At 35.0% G+C, this 15,618-nt stretch overlaps 1 protein-coding gene across 6 annotated transcripts in view; it reads left to right on the top strand.

Annotated features, from left to right (window-relative positions):
* Positions 1-15,618, top strand: part of SLC38A6 (solute carrier family 38 member 6) — a 74,233-nt gene that overhangs the window by 27,538 nt on the left and 31,077 nt on the right. For all 6 annotated transcript variants that reach the window (XM_086709608.1, XM_086709606.1, XM_086709605.1 and 3 more), the window contains 3 exons: positions 2,587-2,665; positions 13,095-13,177; positions 13,644-13,702. In XM_086709608.1, the coding sequence (XP_086565734.1) occupies positions 2,587-2,665; positions 13,095-13,177; positions 13,644-13,702 (221 nt within the window). The remainder of the gene's footprint in view (positions 1-2,586; positions 2,666-13,094; positions 13,178-13,643; positions 13,703-15,618) is intronic.

Raw genomic sequence — 15,618 nt, 5'->3', positions numbered from 1 at the left:
TGAGACAAAAGGTGTGGCAGGCAGCTGTTTGATCTAGTGAACCTTTTGGTTATAAACAATGGATGTATGAGCTCTCCTGTTGATAATTATATCTTTAAAACTTTATTTTTTATTGAGCTAGTTGTCCTTTTTATGTGAATCTAATTAAGATGTATTTCCTAAGTTAATATATATTTGGTAGTCTGTTTTGCTTCTTCTCTGTATTATATATAATATGTTAAGGTGGTAGTCCTTGCATGGAAGTTTACTTGTGGTTAGGAAAAAATAATGAAGGCAGTGAAAAGGATAGTGTCTTTGTTTTCCTTGCTTAATCATGGGGGCTTTTCCTCATCAGGAGCTCTGTGGTTTTGTAGCTCTTAAAACAAACACCAGCATTCTCTAAGAAAGAAGCAGTATTTACATGTTGTATTATATCTTGTATGCTGAGATCTCTTTTTGAGAGAGAAACATATGTTTGGTGAGTTCATGTTTCTTGAAATATACATGATTCTTCAGACTGGAATGTAATGAAATAGGACTCCCATTTGAAAACCAAAGAGTTAAGGCTACAATAGAGGATAAAAGTGATCAAATGATTAGCCAGGGGCTAATAGAAATTCTGGGAAGAATGACAGATTGTGTATTAGAAAGAAATATGATATCATATTCATTGAAGCTTTTACAACTAAAGATCTAAAAGAAATAATAGAAAATTACTGAAAGAGATGAATGTCTGAAACTTTAGAAACGCACGTGGTGTTGGATTAATCCAAGCAAGAAAGACTGATGGGCGGATAATAAATTACAATTGTATAGGAAGTCTGCATTCCTTGTGTTCAAGGTACTTTTGTCTCTTTTTTTTTCCTTGCAAGATATATTTAAGCAGCTTGCCAGTTGCAGAAAATTCAGCTCATGATTTTCATCATCATACCATATGTGTATGATTCTTTGGAATAGATAAAGTATTATAAACAAGACCCCAAATCCTTGAGTGAAGGAGGTTAATCTAAACCTTCCTTCTGTTCTGTGCCAAATTGATAGCATTTTTCCTTTTGAATGAATGATACAGAACACCTTTTCACATACAATCAGTTGCAATGCCCCAAAACTAAAAGAGTTTGAAGAAATGTCCTGTACTTCTGTTGGGCAAAAAGCTATACTTCAACAACCATACTAATGCGGGAAAATAAATAGTCATAAACTGGAAAATGTGTGTATACATAATGAATTTTCATTGAGGAGAAGTGAGTATTTACTTAGCTGTTCTAAATTTTATTTTGCCATGGGTACGTTACTTTACTAAAAAAAATTGTGTATGTGTGTTTGCATGTAATTATTGTCTATCTTCATATAAATTTATGTACAAAATAGTATATTTCCTTTTTTTCTTTCTCCAGTCGTCACATAGTACTGTAATAATTGTGGAGAAGTTCAGCTACGTTTACACATGTTGTTTGAGAAAAATGCATTCTTCTTTTTAAACATTTGAGCCTTTTAATCAATTTTTCACCAGATTTTTACCATTCAGACTTGGCATTCATTTGTGTTCTTAGTTTTTGTAGGTCCAAGGAGAAAGTAAAATGTTTCCTGAAATATAAATAAGTAATAAAATTAACGTGCGTACAGAGTACACTCTTTATTCTTCTTGGACATACTCTTGTTGGCCCTTTTTTAATATACACTTAATCTCTGGGGGAAAGAGAGATTATTACTCTGTTAAACTGAAGTTCTGACTCTAATCATCTGGGTTTCTATGTACTTAAACATGTAAGCTTAAACTCAAGTATTTACATATAAATGAGTTCTATGTTCTGTAACCATATTAAAATATTTCCTAATATATGATGGAAGGTTTATAGGATTTTTTTTATAGCTGCATCAGAAATGGGATCATTATTAAAATGCTTTAAAAACTACTTCTTTCTTGGATCCTGTCAGATCAAATGTAAGAAATAATGCTAGCTTCAGGTTTTGATTACATAATACAGATGAGCTCTGTTAATAAAATGGAATAAAAGTTGTACGTTTTGTCCATTTAATATGCTTAGCACTTACCACTGAATCTTTTCTAATTAGTTTCAGAGGACAATTAAAAATGTAACTCATTATGCACTTTATTTTTATTTTATAATAACGTGAATAATGTGTTGGGGGGAAGCAAAGAAATGGAGAGGAAGGGAGTGAGACTTCTTTGGGTGTGGGGGGGGGTCTCTCTCTAGTACCTATCAAACTCCTGTTTCTGTATCAGTTGTTGCTAAACTAACCTCTAATGCCTTGAACAGGATTGATAACATACAAACGTGTGCAAAACATCAAAAAATTTTTCATTTATAAATTCCCTGTAATTAAGACCCTTCCTTTTACCTAAATAGTTTGTCTTGGGTTTGAAATGTAAACAAAGCATCTATAATGAGCTACCAGTTATTCTCTACACAGTTATTTATCTCCATTCCTGGCGTGTATATACCTTTGGGATAATGCAGTATGAGTTAATCTTCCACATGTTGTCAAAGCCCTAATGGACATCTGTGTTTCTGTATAAATTATTCTTTAAATGGTTAAGAAGTATAGAATTCTAATAGAAACTGTTTTTATGTTTTTTTGCAGCTATGTCATCATATCTTGTAATTATTAAAACAGAGCTTCCTGCTGCTATTTCAGAATTTTTGTCAGGAGGCCATACTGGGTAAGAAAAACTATTTCCCGTTGTGTCCATTAATTTATTAATTCAATAAGTATTTATTCATGATATGGCATATTAGGCAAAGACAGGAAGGAACTGTTTCTTGGAGAAGAAAAAAGGAGAAATTTCTTCTTTTGATGAAAAAATGAGGTGGGGAATGGGGGTTAGTGGAAAGTCCTGCCCGTAAAGGTCTTAAACAAAGGAGGGGAGTGGTTAATACTACTGTCGCTTTTCAGCAAACCACAGTGATAAAGTTACAGCCACACTTGTGAATTTCTATTCTAAAGCAGGGTTTGAAAAAGTAAATGGTTTGCAGGGATTTAATTATTTCATTTCCTGTTTTTTAACAATACTATAAACAATACTAAACCACAGTATACTTCCTTTCTCCCTTATTTAAAAAATACTGGGTTCTAAAGACTATTGACTCATCTCTTTTTATGGGAAAAAAACAATTCTGTTTTTCCTTGCACAGGAAAAGAAACTTTGCGAAGAATAAACTCGAAAAGACAGAATAAATTCTTTTAAATGTCATCAAGTTATTTCACATAATTTCTAAACCATAATACAAAAACCTATCAGACTTTTTGATGTAATTATTTGGCTGTTGTGCTCTAATATGTGAACTTGTTCTGGACTGAAAGGCAAGTTTTCAAAATTAACTTTTTAGCTTTTGCAACTCGGCTTCCATGAAAAAACTCTACTTAGACAACTGCAAATACATATTTATAAGGAAAGTATGGTGTACTTCAGATCTGAATAGGAATCGAAGTCCCGCATGATTTTTCATCACCAGAAACTATTGTGCCTTTGTGTAGTACTTTACAGTTTATAGGGTTTCCACATTCATTATCACATTTGGTGTTCACAACTGCCTCATCTACAGCTTTATCTAGTTACTTTTACATTTTATGCTCTTAGTTTGATGAACAATTGCTATAAGAAATAGCTGTGTTAAATTCACTTTTGCATCGCTGTGAAAATAATGAGGACAACTTCTGTTACTCAAAAAAATTCTATGTGACAGGTTTATTTTAAGGTTTAGGGCTAAGAACTCAAGGCCATGAGAAGTAGAATCAGGAATGTTAGACTAAGAGTAAGGAGACATGTTCTATCCATGTGACATTCAATGACCTCAAGAAGTTTTACTTCTTTTGGGCATATGACTTAATTCTGTGGTTTGGGTTTCTTCACCTGGCTTAATGGGGGTACCAGTGTTCTTAAGAACAACTTCTTAAGAAAGTTGTTGATATGATCAAACAAGATATTGTATATACAAATGCTTTTTGTAAGCTGATAGCATAGTGTAAATGAGGGGAATTAAGAAATTCCGTAATGTTGTGTGTCAAATATACCCGCAATTAAAAATAAAGAAATTTCAATAATAATAACTACATGAAAGGTGAATTTGCCCTGTTTGCTCTGCCAGGAAGGTCAGAGTCAAATTTGAATGTGTTGCATAAACTGTTAATCCTAATAGTTGTCACATGTGCTTTGCCTTCTTCTTGCTCCTGAATTTGGTGACTTCTGTTTAAATTTTTATTGTCATATGTTTTTGTGGAAAGAGAAGGGATAAAAATGTATATAAAATTACAGAAGGGGCGCCTGGGTGGCGCAGTCGGTTAAGCATCCGACTTCAGCCAGGTCACGATCTCGCGGTCCGTGAGTTCGAGCCCCGCGTCGGGCTCTGGGTGGATGGCTCAGAGCCTGGAGCCTGTTTCTGATTCTGTGTCTCCCTCTCTCTCTGCCCCTCCCCCGTTCATGCTCTGTCTCTCTCTGTCCCAAAAATAAATAAACATTGAAAAAAAAATTAAAAAAATAAAATAAAGTTGCAATTTAAAAAAAATAAAATAAAATAAAATTACAGAAATAATTAAGGTAGCATAAGACAGAACTGCCACTAAAATTTAGGTCTTCTTTCTGTAAATGCGATACTTTTGCCATAGCTTCAATTTAAATCAATTGCAATTTGCTTGGGATTTTTTTCTGGTTTGTCTAAAAAAAAAAAATAATAAACTCCCATCTTATTCATCTTAGTGGAAAATTGATTACAATGGTATTTTTATATGTCAGAAATCGATTTTTAAAGTTTTTTTTTTTTTTTTTTTCCAACGTTTTTATTTATTTTTGGGACAGAGAGAGACAGAGCATGAACGGGGGAGGGGCAGAGAGAGAGGGAGACACAGAATCGGAAACAGGCTCCAGGCTCTGAGCCATCAGCCCAGAGCCCGACGCGGGGCTCGAACTCACGGACCGCGAGATCGTGACCTGGCTGAAGTCGGACGCTCAACCGACTGCGCCACCCAGGCGCCCCAGAAATCGATTTTTAAAGCTATACTTCAAAATACTGTGGCCAGTTTGTATCATCTCGGTTTTGGAAAATTGCACATCTCTTGGACAGCCTCATCTTGTTGTACATGAAATGTACATTTGCTTACTTTGGACTTCAGAATTTTGAAGAACATTAATAAGAGACTATATTAGTTGGTCAGAATATAGATAAATCATTAATCTTTAAAGCTTGATGCTGTAAAATAATTAAGAAACAAATGTTATGGTAATTAACAACTGTCTAGGGCAGTGTATTTTAAAAGTTACATAGCAGTATTTCTTCTGAGTCAATATGATATTGATATGCTTTTATTTTAGGGTTTGACAATAAATTGCAGTTAAGGCTTTTCAGGTGTGCTTATTTTCTGTGAGATTTGATGTACCTTTGTGAAATATAAACCTCTAAAAAGATGTTATCAAAAAGAAACCGTATGTTCACAATATTCTGATTTCAAAAATTACTGTTAGAAGTCAGAAACTATAATACTTAATCCCAAACTTGTATGAGGCATTGGTATTTTTCACAGAATAATTTATATTTTAAAAATCTATGGCTGTTAAAAGTTGGAAGCTCTCTGTTAACATTTAATGATCTTGTCAGGGGAATATGATTGACACAATTAAGTTGTCTTGCATTTGAGTTACATAATTGATATGGGATGTGAGTAAGATCCTAATTCAGAACATATGATACTCTTGTTCCATTCCATTCGAGAATGAAATTAAAGCAACTTATAAATAAATCTGGTTTTCATTAAAATATGGAAAAAAGCATCTGCATGCCAAAGCATTTGCAATACAGCTAAGGATTTAAACTCTATATTTCATACTTGGAACATTTTTATCATATAGGATTAAATCCACAGATCAAACAAGTTTTTTAGGAAGTATAAAACTTTTTACTCTAATTCTTTTGGCTTAAAGGAATGTATATTTAGATTACAGTAGGAAAACAGGGGTTCGGTTAGATAATTCTTTTTCCCCCTTAGGAAAAAATTTACGGTTAGTATATTCTTCTAAAATTTTGATTTATAAAAGATGCTTATTTAATAGGTGCTTTTGGAGATTATGTTTTACTGGTTTGTATTTCTCAGGCTGGGTTTTATTTTGCAAGTTTAATCACCTCTGTTCTTTGGAAACTATCCATCGCCAAACACAATTCAGTTGACTGTGACATGCACATCAAATCTAAACTAACTTTACTGTGCATTACTATATTGCCTTATGGTTGAATGGTAAAGAAAAGTACTATATCTGCAATTGGCTTTATTAATGTACCTTAATAAGAAATGATTAACCAGTAGCCAAGCCAGGGATAGAGAAATTATATTTTGCAATAAAGTTTTATTTGTTTGTTGGTTATTTATTTACTTTGAGAGAGAGAGCTTACGCCAGCAGGGGAGGGCCAGAGAGGAAGGGAGAGAGATTCCTGGACTATCAGCACAGAGCCTGCTGTGGGGCTCGATCTCACGAACCGTGAAATCATGACCTGAGCCGAGATCAAGAGTTGGACACTGAATTGACTGAGCCACCCAGGCACCCCAATAAAGTTCTTTTTATATCAGGAATTTAAAATCCAGTCCTGTGAAGAGGACAGTTTAAAGGAAAGCACGTTCTGAGAAAAAGGAGGCAGTATCTGAGGCATGGGTTAGTCTGCACTAACATACCATAACTGTGATTCTGAGGGACTGCTGGGAGGAGGTGACATTGTCTTTAGTCCCACAGTTAAGTGCTTTGGGCAGTCTCATGGCTTTTGGACATGAGTGAATTGTGGTCTGATATAGTTGTAATACGTTGTATAAGTTGTATAAGTTACAAACTTCAGGACTTAAAGTGTTCCTTTATTCTTACGCAAGAGAAAAGAGTCTTTGGTCCTAAAGATTAATATGCCCTCTGCACAACTCCACCTTCATGACAGTAGGAACAGCAGAACTGTCAGATGGAATCTGCTTTGGTGCTCCTTTGGGTCTTTTTTCTCCTGACACTGCAGTGGTCTGGGTCTGATATTGGGTCCCAAAAGGAGCGTGGTTTTAGGCAGAGAGCCCTGGGCTTTTTGCTGTTTTCAGAAATTTGGCGGCCAGGTGTTCCTCAATGAGGGGTATTTTGATGTTCCCATTTTGACACTTGAATTCAAGAGTGACTAGAAGAGGAACATGCCCAATATCATTTTGTATTCTTTTTTTTTTTTTTTTGACATTTATTCCTTTTTTGAGAAACAGTGTGAGTGGAGGAAGGACAGAGTGAGAGGGAGACACAGAATCTGAAGTAGGCTCCAGGCTCTGAGCTGTCAGCACAGAGCCCTACACGGGGCTTGAACTCATGAACTGTGGGATCATGACCTGAGCTGAAGTCGGACGCCTAACCGACTGAGCCAAGCAGGTGCCCCGTCATTTTGTATTCTTAATATGTGTGCTCTTAGGTCCTCCTGCATACAGGAATTGAGAGGCATGTGCAAATGCAGAGAGCACATCTTTGGGTCCATTAGTGCTAGAAATACTTGCGCATAGGTTTTTGGGTTCTGACACATGCATTTCCTAAAGACATGAATTAGAGTGAAAAAGGGAAAGGTATCATCATGGTGCTATTTCTGCTGCCGCTCCTTCTTTTGCTCTGTTTAAGAGGAAGTTGCTGGCACCCAACAATACCCGGGAAAGATACGTTACAGAGGACTTCCTCTTAAACCAGGGTACAAAAGGACACAGTGCATGATGAAGTCCGTGTCGGAAGCCAGGGGTGGAAACCCATGTAGAGGAAAACCTTTTCTTTCTTTTTTCTTAAACTGAGATATAAATAACCTATGACATTGTATACATTTAAGGTGTACAACATGTCAGTACACTTCTGTATTGCAGTGTGATTACCACAGTCGTGTTAACTAACCCCTCCATCATGTTCTATTAAAGATCTACTCTCCTAGCAACTTTCAGGTATACATTATTGTTCACTACAATCAGAAGGCTGTACATTAGATCCCCAGAACTTATTCATCCTCTAATTGCAAATTGTACCATTTAACCAACATCTCAGTTCCCTTGCCCACCCCCACCCTCACCCCTGGTAACCACCATTCTACTCTGTTTCTGTGAGTGTGGCTTTTTTTGATTCTACAAATAAGTGATAAACGATAATGATCTTTTTTCTGCCTGACTTATCTCACTTAGCACAACACCCTCAGAGTCCATCCATATTGTCACAAGTGGCAAGATTTCCTTCTTTCTCGTGGCTGAATAATATTCCATTATTCCATATGTATATTATATATATGGCATATTATGTGTGTGTGTATATATATATATATATAGATAGATACATATATACACACACATATCCCACATCTTTATCCATTCATCTACTGACAAACTCTTAGGTTGTTTCTATATCTTGGCTATTGTGAATAATGCTGCAATTAATATGGAACTGCAGCTATCTTTTCCATATCCTGTATTCCTTTGGATATATCACCCGGAAGTGGCATCGCTGGATCATATGGTAGTTCTATTTTTAATTTTCTTAGGAACGTCCGTACTATTTTCCATAATGGCTGAACCAATTCACATTCTCACTAACAGTACGCAGGGATTACTTTATCGCTACTTCCTCACCAACACTTGCTATTTCTTGTCTTTTTGATACCCATACTAACAAGTGTGAGCTGATATCTCATTGTGGTTTTAATTTGCATTTCTCTGAAGATGAGTGATGTCGAGCTCCTTTTCATATACTTCTTGGACATTTGCATGTCGTCTTTGGAAGAATGTTCATTTCCTCTGCCCAGTTTTACATTGGATTGTTCATTTTTTTTTTTTTTTTTTTGCTATTGCTTTGTATGAGTTCTTTATATAATTTGGATATCAACTCCCTACCAAAGATATGGTTTCCAAATATTTTCTCTCATTCCATAGATTGACTCTTCGTATTGTTTGTTGTTTCTTTTGCGGTACAGAAGAATTTTAGTTTGATGTAGTGCCACTTATTTCTGCTTTTGTTGCTTCTACTTTTGATGTCATGTCCAAAAAATAAGTGCCAAAACCAATGTCAAGGAGTTACTTTCCTATGTTTTCTTGTAGAAGTTTTATGGTCCGATATTACACTTAAGTCTTTAATCCATTTTAAGTTAATTTTTGTGAGTGGTATAAGATAGGGGTCCTTTTTATTTTTTATGTGTTTATCCAGTTTTCCTAGCACCATTTATTAAAGAAAATTTTTTCCCCATTGAACACTCTTGGCTCCCTTGTCAAATGTTAGTTGGCTGTATATGGACACAGAGTTGTTTCTGGGCTCTGTTATTTGTTCTGTTGGTCTATGTGTCTATTTTAAGCCAGAACTATGCTATTTTGAATGGTATAGCAGCTTGGTAGCATAGTTTAGGATCAGGAAGTGTGAGTGATGCTTTGTTTTTTTCTCTCAGGATTGCTTTGGCTATCTGGGATCTTTTGTGGTTCCATACAAATTTTAGGATCTTTTGTTCTGTTTGTATAAAAAATGTCATTGAAATCTTGATAGGGAATATGTTAAATCTATAGATAGCTTTGGGCAGTATGGACATTTTAACAAATTAATTTTTCCTATCTATGAACATGGACAGGATAGCTTTTCATTTGTGTCTTTAATTTCTGTCATCAACGTATTACAGTTTTCAGTGTATTGAATTTTCACTTCCTTGGTTAAATTTATTCCTACATATTTTATTGGTTTTGATGCTGTCATAAATGGGATTGTTTTCTTTATTTCTTTTTCAGATATTTTGTTGTTAGTGTATAGAAATGTAACTGGTTTCTGTAAGTTGATTTTGTATCCTCCAACTTTACTGAATGTGTTGATAGTTCTAACAGTTTTTTGGTTGAGATTTCCTGTGTATAAAATCGTATAATCTGCAAATAAAAACAGATTTACTACTTCTTTTCCAATTTGGCTGTCTAGCTAGGACTTCCAGTACCATGTTTAAAAAGAGTGGTGAGATGAGGGGGTGGGGGGTGCCTGAGTGGCTCAGTCGGTTGGGCGTCCGACTTTGGCTCAGGTCATGATCTCGCAGTTCATGAGTTCAAGCCGAGCATGGGGCTCTGTGCTGACAGCTCAGAGCCTGGAGCCTGCTTCAGATTCTGTGTCTCCTTCTCTCTGCCCCTTCCCCACTCATGCTCTGTCTCTCTCTGTCTCTCAAAAATGAATAAACATTAAAAAACATTTTTTTAAATAAAATTTTAAAAAAGAAAAGTGGTGAGATTGGGCACCCTTGTGTGGTTCCTGATCTTAGGGAAAAGCTTTCAACCTTTCCCTATCGAGTATGATGTTAGCTATGGGTTTGTTGTGTATGGCCTTTATTATGTTGAAGTATGTTCCTTTTATACCTAGTTCATTGAAGCTTTTATTATAAAAGGTTATTGTATTTTGTCAAATGCTTTTTCTCATATGTCGAGATGATCATATGATTTTTATCTCTCATACTATTAATGTGCTGTGTCACATTTATTGATTTACATATGTCCTACCACCCTTGTGTTGCAGGGATAAATTCTACTTGATCATGGTCTATGATCTTTTTAATGTGCCACTGAATTCAGTTTGCTAATATTTTTTTGAGGATTTTTGCATCTGTATTAATCCGGAATTTTGATGTGTAGTTTTCTTTTTTTTGTAGTATCCTTATCTGGCTTTGATATTAGAGTATTCTGCCCTTGTAAAATGAATTTGGGAGTGTTCCCTTCTCTTCAGAGTTTTGGAAGAGTTGGAGAAGAATTGACATAAATTCTTCTTTAAATATTTGGTAGAATTCATCATTACAACTATCTGGTCCTGGGCTTTTCTTTGTTGGGAAGTTTTTGATTACTGATTCATTTTCCTTATTCATTAGTGCTCTGTTCGTATTTCCTATTTCTCATGATTCAATTTTGATGTATGGTTCTAGGAATTTGTCCGTTTTCTTTTCTTTTTTCTTTCTTTTTTTTTTTTTTTTAATTTGAGAGTGCAAGTGGGAGAGGTGTAGAGAGAAAAGGAGAGAGAGAACCTTAAGCAAGCTCCACGCCCAGGGCAGAGCTGGACGCAGGGCTCAGTCTCATGACTATGAGATCACGACCTGAACTGAAATCAAGAGACGGATGCTTAACCAACTGAGCCATCCAGATGCCCCTATCCATTTTCTTAATTTAACAGGCCAGTGGGAGACTTTAGCTACATAGTAGAAAAAGAAGATGCATTTTCACTAACTGGGAATTCTGAGAGCATCTACCATATGATTTGGACAAATAATCCCTATTGTCTTTGATACTCTAGCTCCCATAATGGCATGAATTTTACTTTGTTACTATTGTGCGTGTGTATATATGTGTATGTTTCAGTGAAAAATGATTACAGGAAATTTAGAAAAGGCAGATAAAAAATAAAAATCATGCATAATACCATCTCTTACCTAATCATGGTTATTTCATTCCCTTTTAATTTTTCTCAAGCTTTTTTAAACATAGTTAATAACCATATATTTTATACTTTTATCATTTCCATTTCACTAAATTGTCTTTTTTTTAAAGCTGCATAATATTCCACTGAATATGCTGTTAATTGACCTAGTATTTTCTATTGTTAAATATATAGGACTTCCTGCCAGCTTCTTAATATTATAATAATGTTATATTCATAGTTTCATGCACATAGAATTCTTTATATTATAGATTATTTTCTTAGATTACCATATTTTTATTGTTTTTACTACATATTGTCATTGTTTTTCCAGAAGTAGTAGTAATTGACAAGATCACTAGCAATGCGTGAAAGATCAACTGTGCCACATCCTTGAATATTGTTTTTAAAATAATTTTACTAGTTTAATTTCAACAGCCTCATTTGTATTTCTTAAATTAGCACCAGAGATTGGATTTTTCTTTGTGTGTATTTACTAGTTATACTTCTTGCATGAATTGTTTGTCCTTTACATACTAAAGTGAAATCTTTACTATTAAATTCTTGGGGCATTAACTCTAACGTTTTAAAACTTATACACGTGTATTTTATATTAGAAAATTGAAACCCATCTATATGTAAACCAGGAGAAAATAAAAATTGCTCATATTGCTACCACATAGACATATCTGCTTCTGGTATTTTAAATCTGTCCTTCTGACCGTTTTTTTTTTTTTTTTTTTAATGTTCATCCAATTTTCTTAAGTAATCAAATACATCATCACACACTTTTAACTTGCCTTTATTTCATTTACTATGCTAATGCCTTTATATGAAAAATATAGTACTTTTTTTCCTGGTAATTCATGCTCTTTCTTGATAATTTGAAAAATATAGAAAACTGTAAAGAATAAAAATTACTCATCATTCTATCACCCAGAGATGATGGCTATCAATAGGTTGTAGTTCCTTTCCATTTTTAATGAATCTATCCTTTCCTCAAAATTGCTATCATGCTATATATATTTATGATGTTTACTGAGTATTCATGCCATTATTATACTTACAAAAATTTCTTTTTTGAAATTGTTCCCTAGTCACATAATTTGTTTTAGAATTGTCATGGTCTTAAGGGCACCTAGGTGGCTCAGTAGTTAAGTGTCAAGCTCTTGGTTTCTGCTCAGGTCATGATCTCACGGTTCATGAGTTCAAGCCTTGCATGGGGCTCTGCGCTGACAGTGCAGAGCCTGCTTGGGGTGCTCTCTCTCTTTCCCTCTCTCTTTGCCCCTCCCTTGTCTCTCTCTCAAAAAATAAATAAACTTAAAATTTTTTTAAAAAAAATTGTCATGGTATTAGATGTTTGTTTCTGATTTTCTGTATTTTTTTATGCAGTTTTTACCTTCACCAGTTTTGTGCTTACCTTGTCACTCCTCACCAACATTGACTATTATCTTACTTTTAAATATTTGCTAATTTGGTGGTTGAAAAATGGCATCTCATTATTTTGATACCTTTCTTAAATGAAGATTCATTAATAAGAATAATAGAATTTCACTAGAACGTATTTTACTAAAAGGAAGTAGACTTTTCTTAATGGGTGGTTGTAATGGTTGTGTGTGTGTGTGTGTGTGTGTGTGTGTGTGTGTGTGTGTGTGTAAACACAAACAGTGGATTCCTGTGCCTAAAATAGGACTTTTTTTTTTTCTAATAGGTCTTGGTATCTTGATGGACAAATACTACTAATAATCATTTGTGTTGGCATTGTGTTCCCTCTTGCACTTCTTCCTAAAATAGGTAAGTCTTTAGAGAAGAGAACATTTTTTTGTTTGGAAGAGAGAGAAGATAATGTTAAGGGGTTTTTAAATTTCACAGTACTACATTTTTAGCAGAAGGGTGGTAGTGGTGAATAATTTTGAACTCGGACTTATTTTAGGTTGTTCAGCCTTCAGCCTTGCCTAGTTAGCCCATTACTTGGTTTGCAGTAGTATTTTGTCTGCCCTACTAAAATAAAATCTTTACAGCGGAACATTAAAGAGCAGCCTTTCCTTACAGTGTACCATTAGTGGTAAGCCTGTTCCAACTCTGCTGTACAGAGCTGCATAAATGATCTGTGACAGATAGTTGGAATGTTGTTATTCTCAGCCCTAAGCCCCAGATACCAAGCACTGTAATAGAAAACATGCCCAAGATGTATAGCTTTTGCTGTACGTTAGGAACACTTTCCTTATAAATTGCTTTTTATTTTACTGTTATTTTACAGGCTTTCTTGGCTACACAAGTAGTTTATCATTTTTCTTTATGGTGTTCTTTGCTGTTGTGGTAAGTTTGAAATAGAGTACATTGCTTATCTCCTCACTAAAATTGAACTTACTGTGTCAATGTCTTCTTTTTTCTTCAACTCTGTTTTCTGTTAGAGTTTTAGTTCATTGTGTTATTTAAAAAGCCCTTTAGGCCACAAAATTATTTCCTTTGTTGTATCTCTTTTGAAGAGGCTGAGCTAAAGCCACAGTTCAACTTCGGTATCTCTTTTGGTTCACTAGAGAGGAGAGCACACTGATTGTGTTAAAACCTAAGATGAAGTCTAGTTCTTTATGTAGGTGCATGTTTCAGTTTATTTCCATATAATGCTGTGTGTGTATGTGATTGAACTCTCCCTTGCTACTGAAAGATGAGTGAAAGGAAATGCTACCCAAATGAGCAACAACACAGTATACCAGTAGTTGAGCCATATTATAGAGCCATGGTTTCAAGCTATCACAACAATCTAGGAGGCATTTAATTTAGGTTAAACTGTCTTCTGGGATACGAGGATAAAACAACTTTGGATTATTTAAATGAAGAGGAAGTGACCCTGGTTTTAGTGTCCAGAAATAGTTATACTTCAGTGGATGCTCTTAAAACTAAAATACTCAAAAGCGTTTTCATTTAATCATTTGTTGAATTTATCAGCGTTAAAAATCATTGCCCTCCCTCCCTCAGATTGTCTGACTTGTATCTTAGAAGTAAATGAACTGAACACAGACTCTTTTCTCCCTCAGTTTAATTGAGATACAGTTGACATACAGCACTAAGCTGAAGGCGTACTGCATAAAGACCTGACTTACATATATAGCAAAATGATTACCACCACAAGTTTAGGTAACATCCATGAACATAGACTTCTTAGGCTCCGCACTGAAAAGGGAAACCACAGTTATTTTCACCATAAGTGGATTTTTTTTTGCAGTGGTACTTTATTAATTTTTTGAGTATAGTTGACAAAAAGTGTTACATTAGCTTCAGGTATACAGCATAGTGATTCCATAAGTTAATACATTATGCTATATTCACCACAAGTGTTAGTACCATCTGTCACCATTCAACACTATTATAATATCATTGACTATATTCCCTATGCTGTACCTTTTATTCCCCGTGACTTATTCATTGCTTAACTGGAAGCCTGTATCTCCCACGTCCCTTGACCCGTGTTGCCCATCCCCCTCCCCCCTCACCTCTGGCAACCCTCAGTTTGTTCTCCGTATGTATAGGTCTGATTCTACTTTCTGTTTATTCATTTGATTTTTTAGGTTCCACCTGTGTGAAATCATATGGTATTTGTCTTTTTCAGTCTGACTTATTTCACTTAGGAAACTACCGTCTAAATCTATCCATGTTGTTGCAAATGGCACTATCTCATCCTTTTTTGTTGCTGTGTGATATTTCATTATGTACACACACAACACCACATCTTCCTTATCCATTTGTCTATTTGAATATTTATGTTGCTCCCATATCTTGGCTATCGTAAATAGCTCTGCAGTAAACGTAGGGGTGCATATATCTTTTCGAATTAGTGCTTTTGTTTTCTTTGGGTAAATACCCAGTAGTGGAATATTGGGTCATATGGTATTTCTATTTTTAATTTTGGGGGGAACCTCCATACTGTTTTCCACAGTGGTTGTACCAATTTACGTTCCCTTCAGTGCCTGAGGGTTCTTTTTTCTCTACATCTTCGCCAACACTTGCTATGTATGTCCTGTCTTTTTGATTTTAGGCATTCTGATAGGTGTAAGGTGATATCTCACTGTGATTTTGATTTGCATTTCCCTGATGATTAGTGACGCTGAGCATCTTTTTGTGTGTCTATTGGCCATCTGTATGTCCTCTTTGGAAAAATTCAAGTCCTCTGTTCATTTTTTAAATGGATTATTTTTTTGGCATGAGTTGTATAAGTTATTTACGTATTTTTGATA

Source organism: Puma concolor, chromosome B3, assembly GCF_028749965.1.
Source record: "Puma concolor isolate L17-30 chromosome B3, mPumCon1.1.hap2, whole genome shotgun sequence".
NCBI lineage: Eukaryota > Metazoa > Chordata > Mammalia > Carnivora > Felidae > Puma > Puma concolor.
This window is presented reverse-complemented; position numbering and strand designations above follow the sequence as displayed.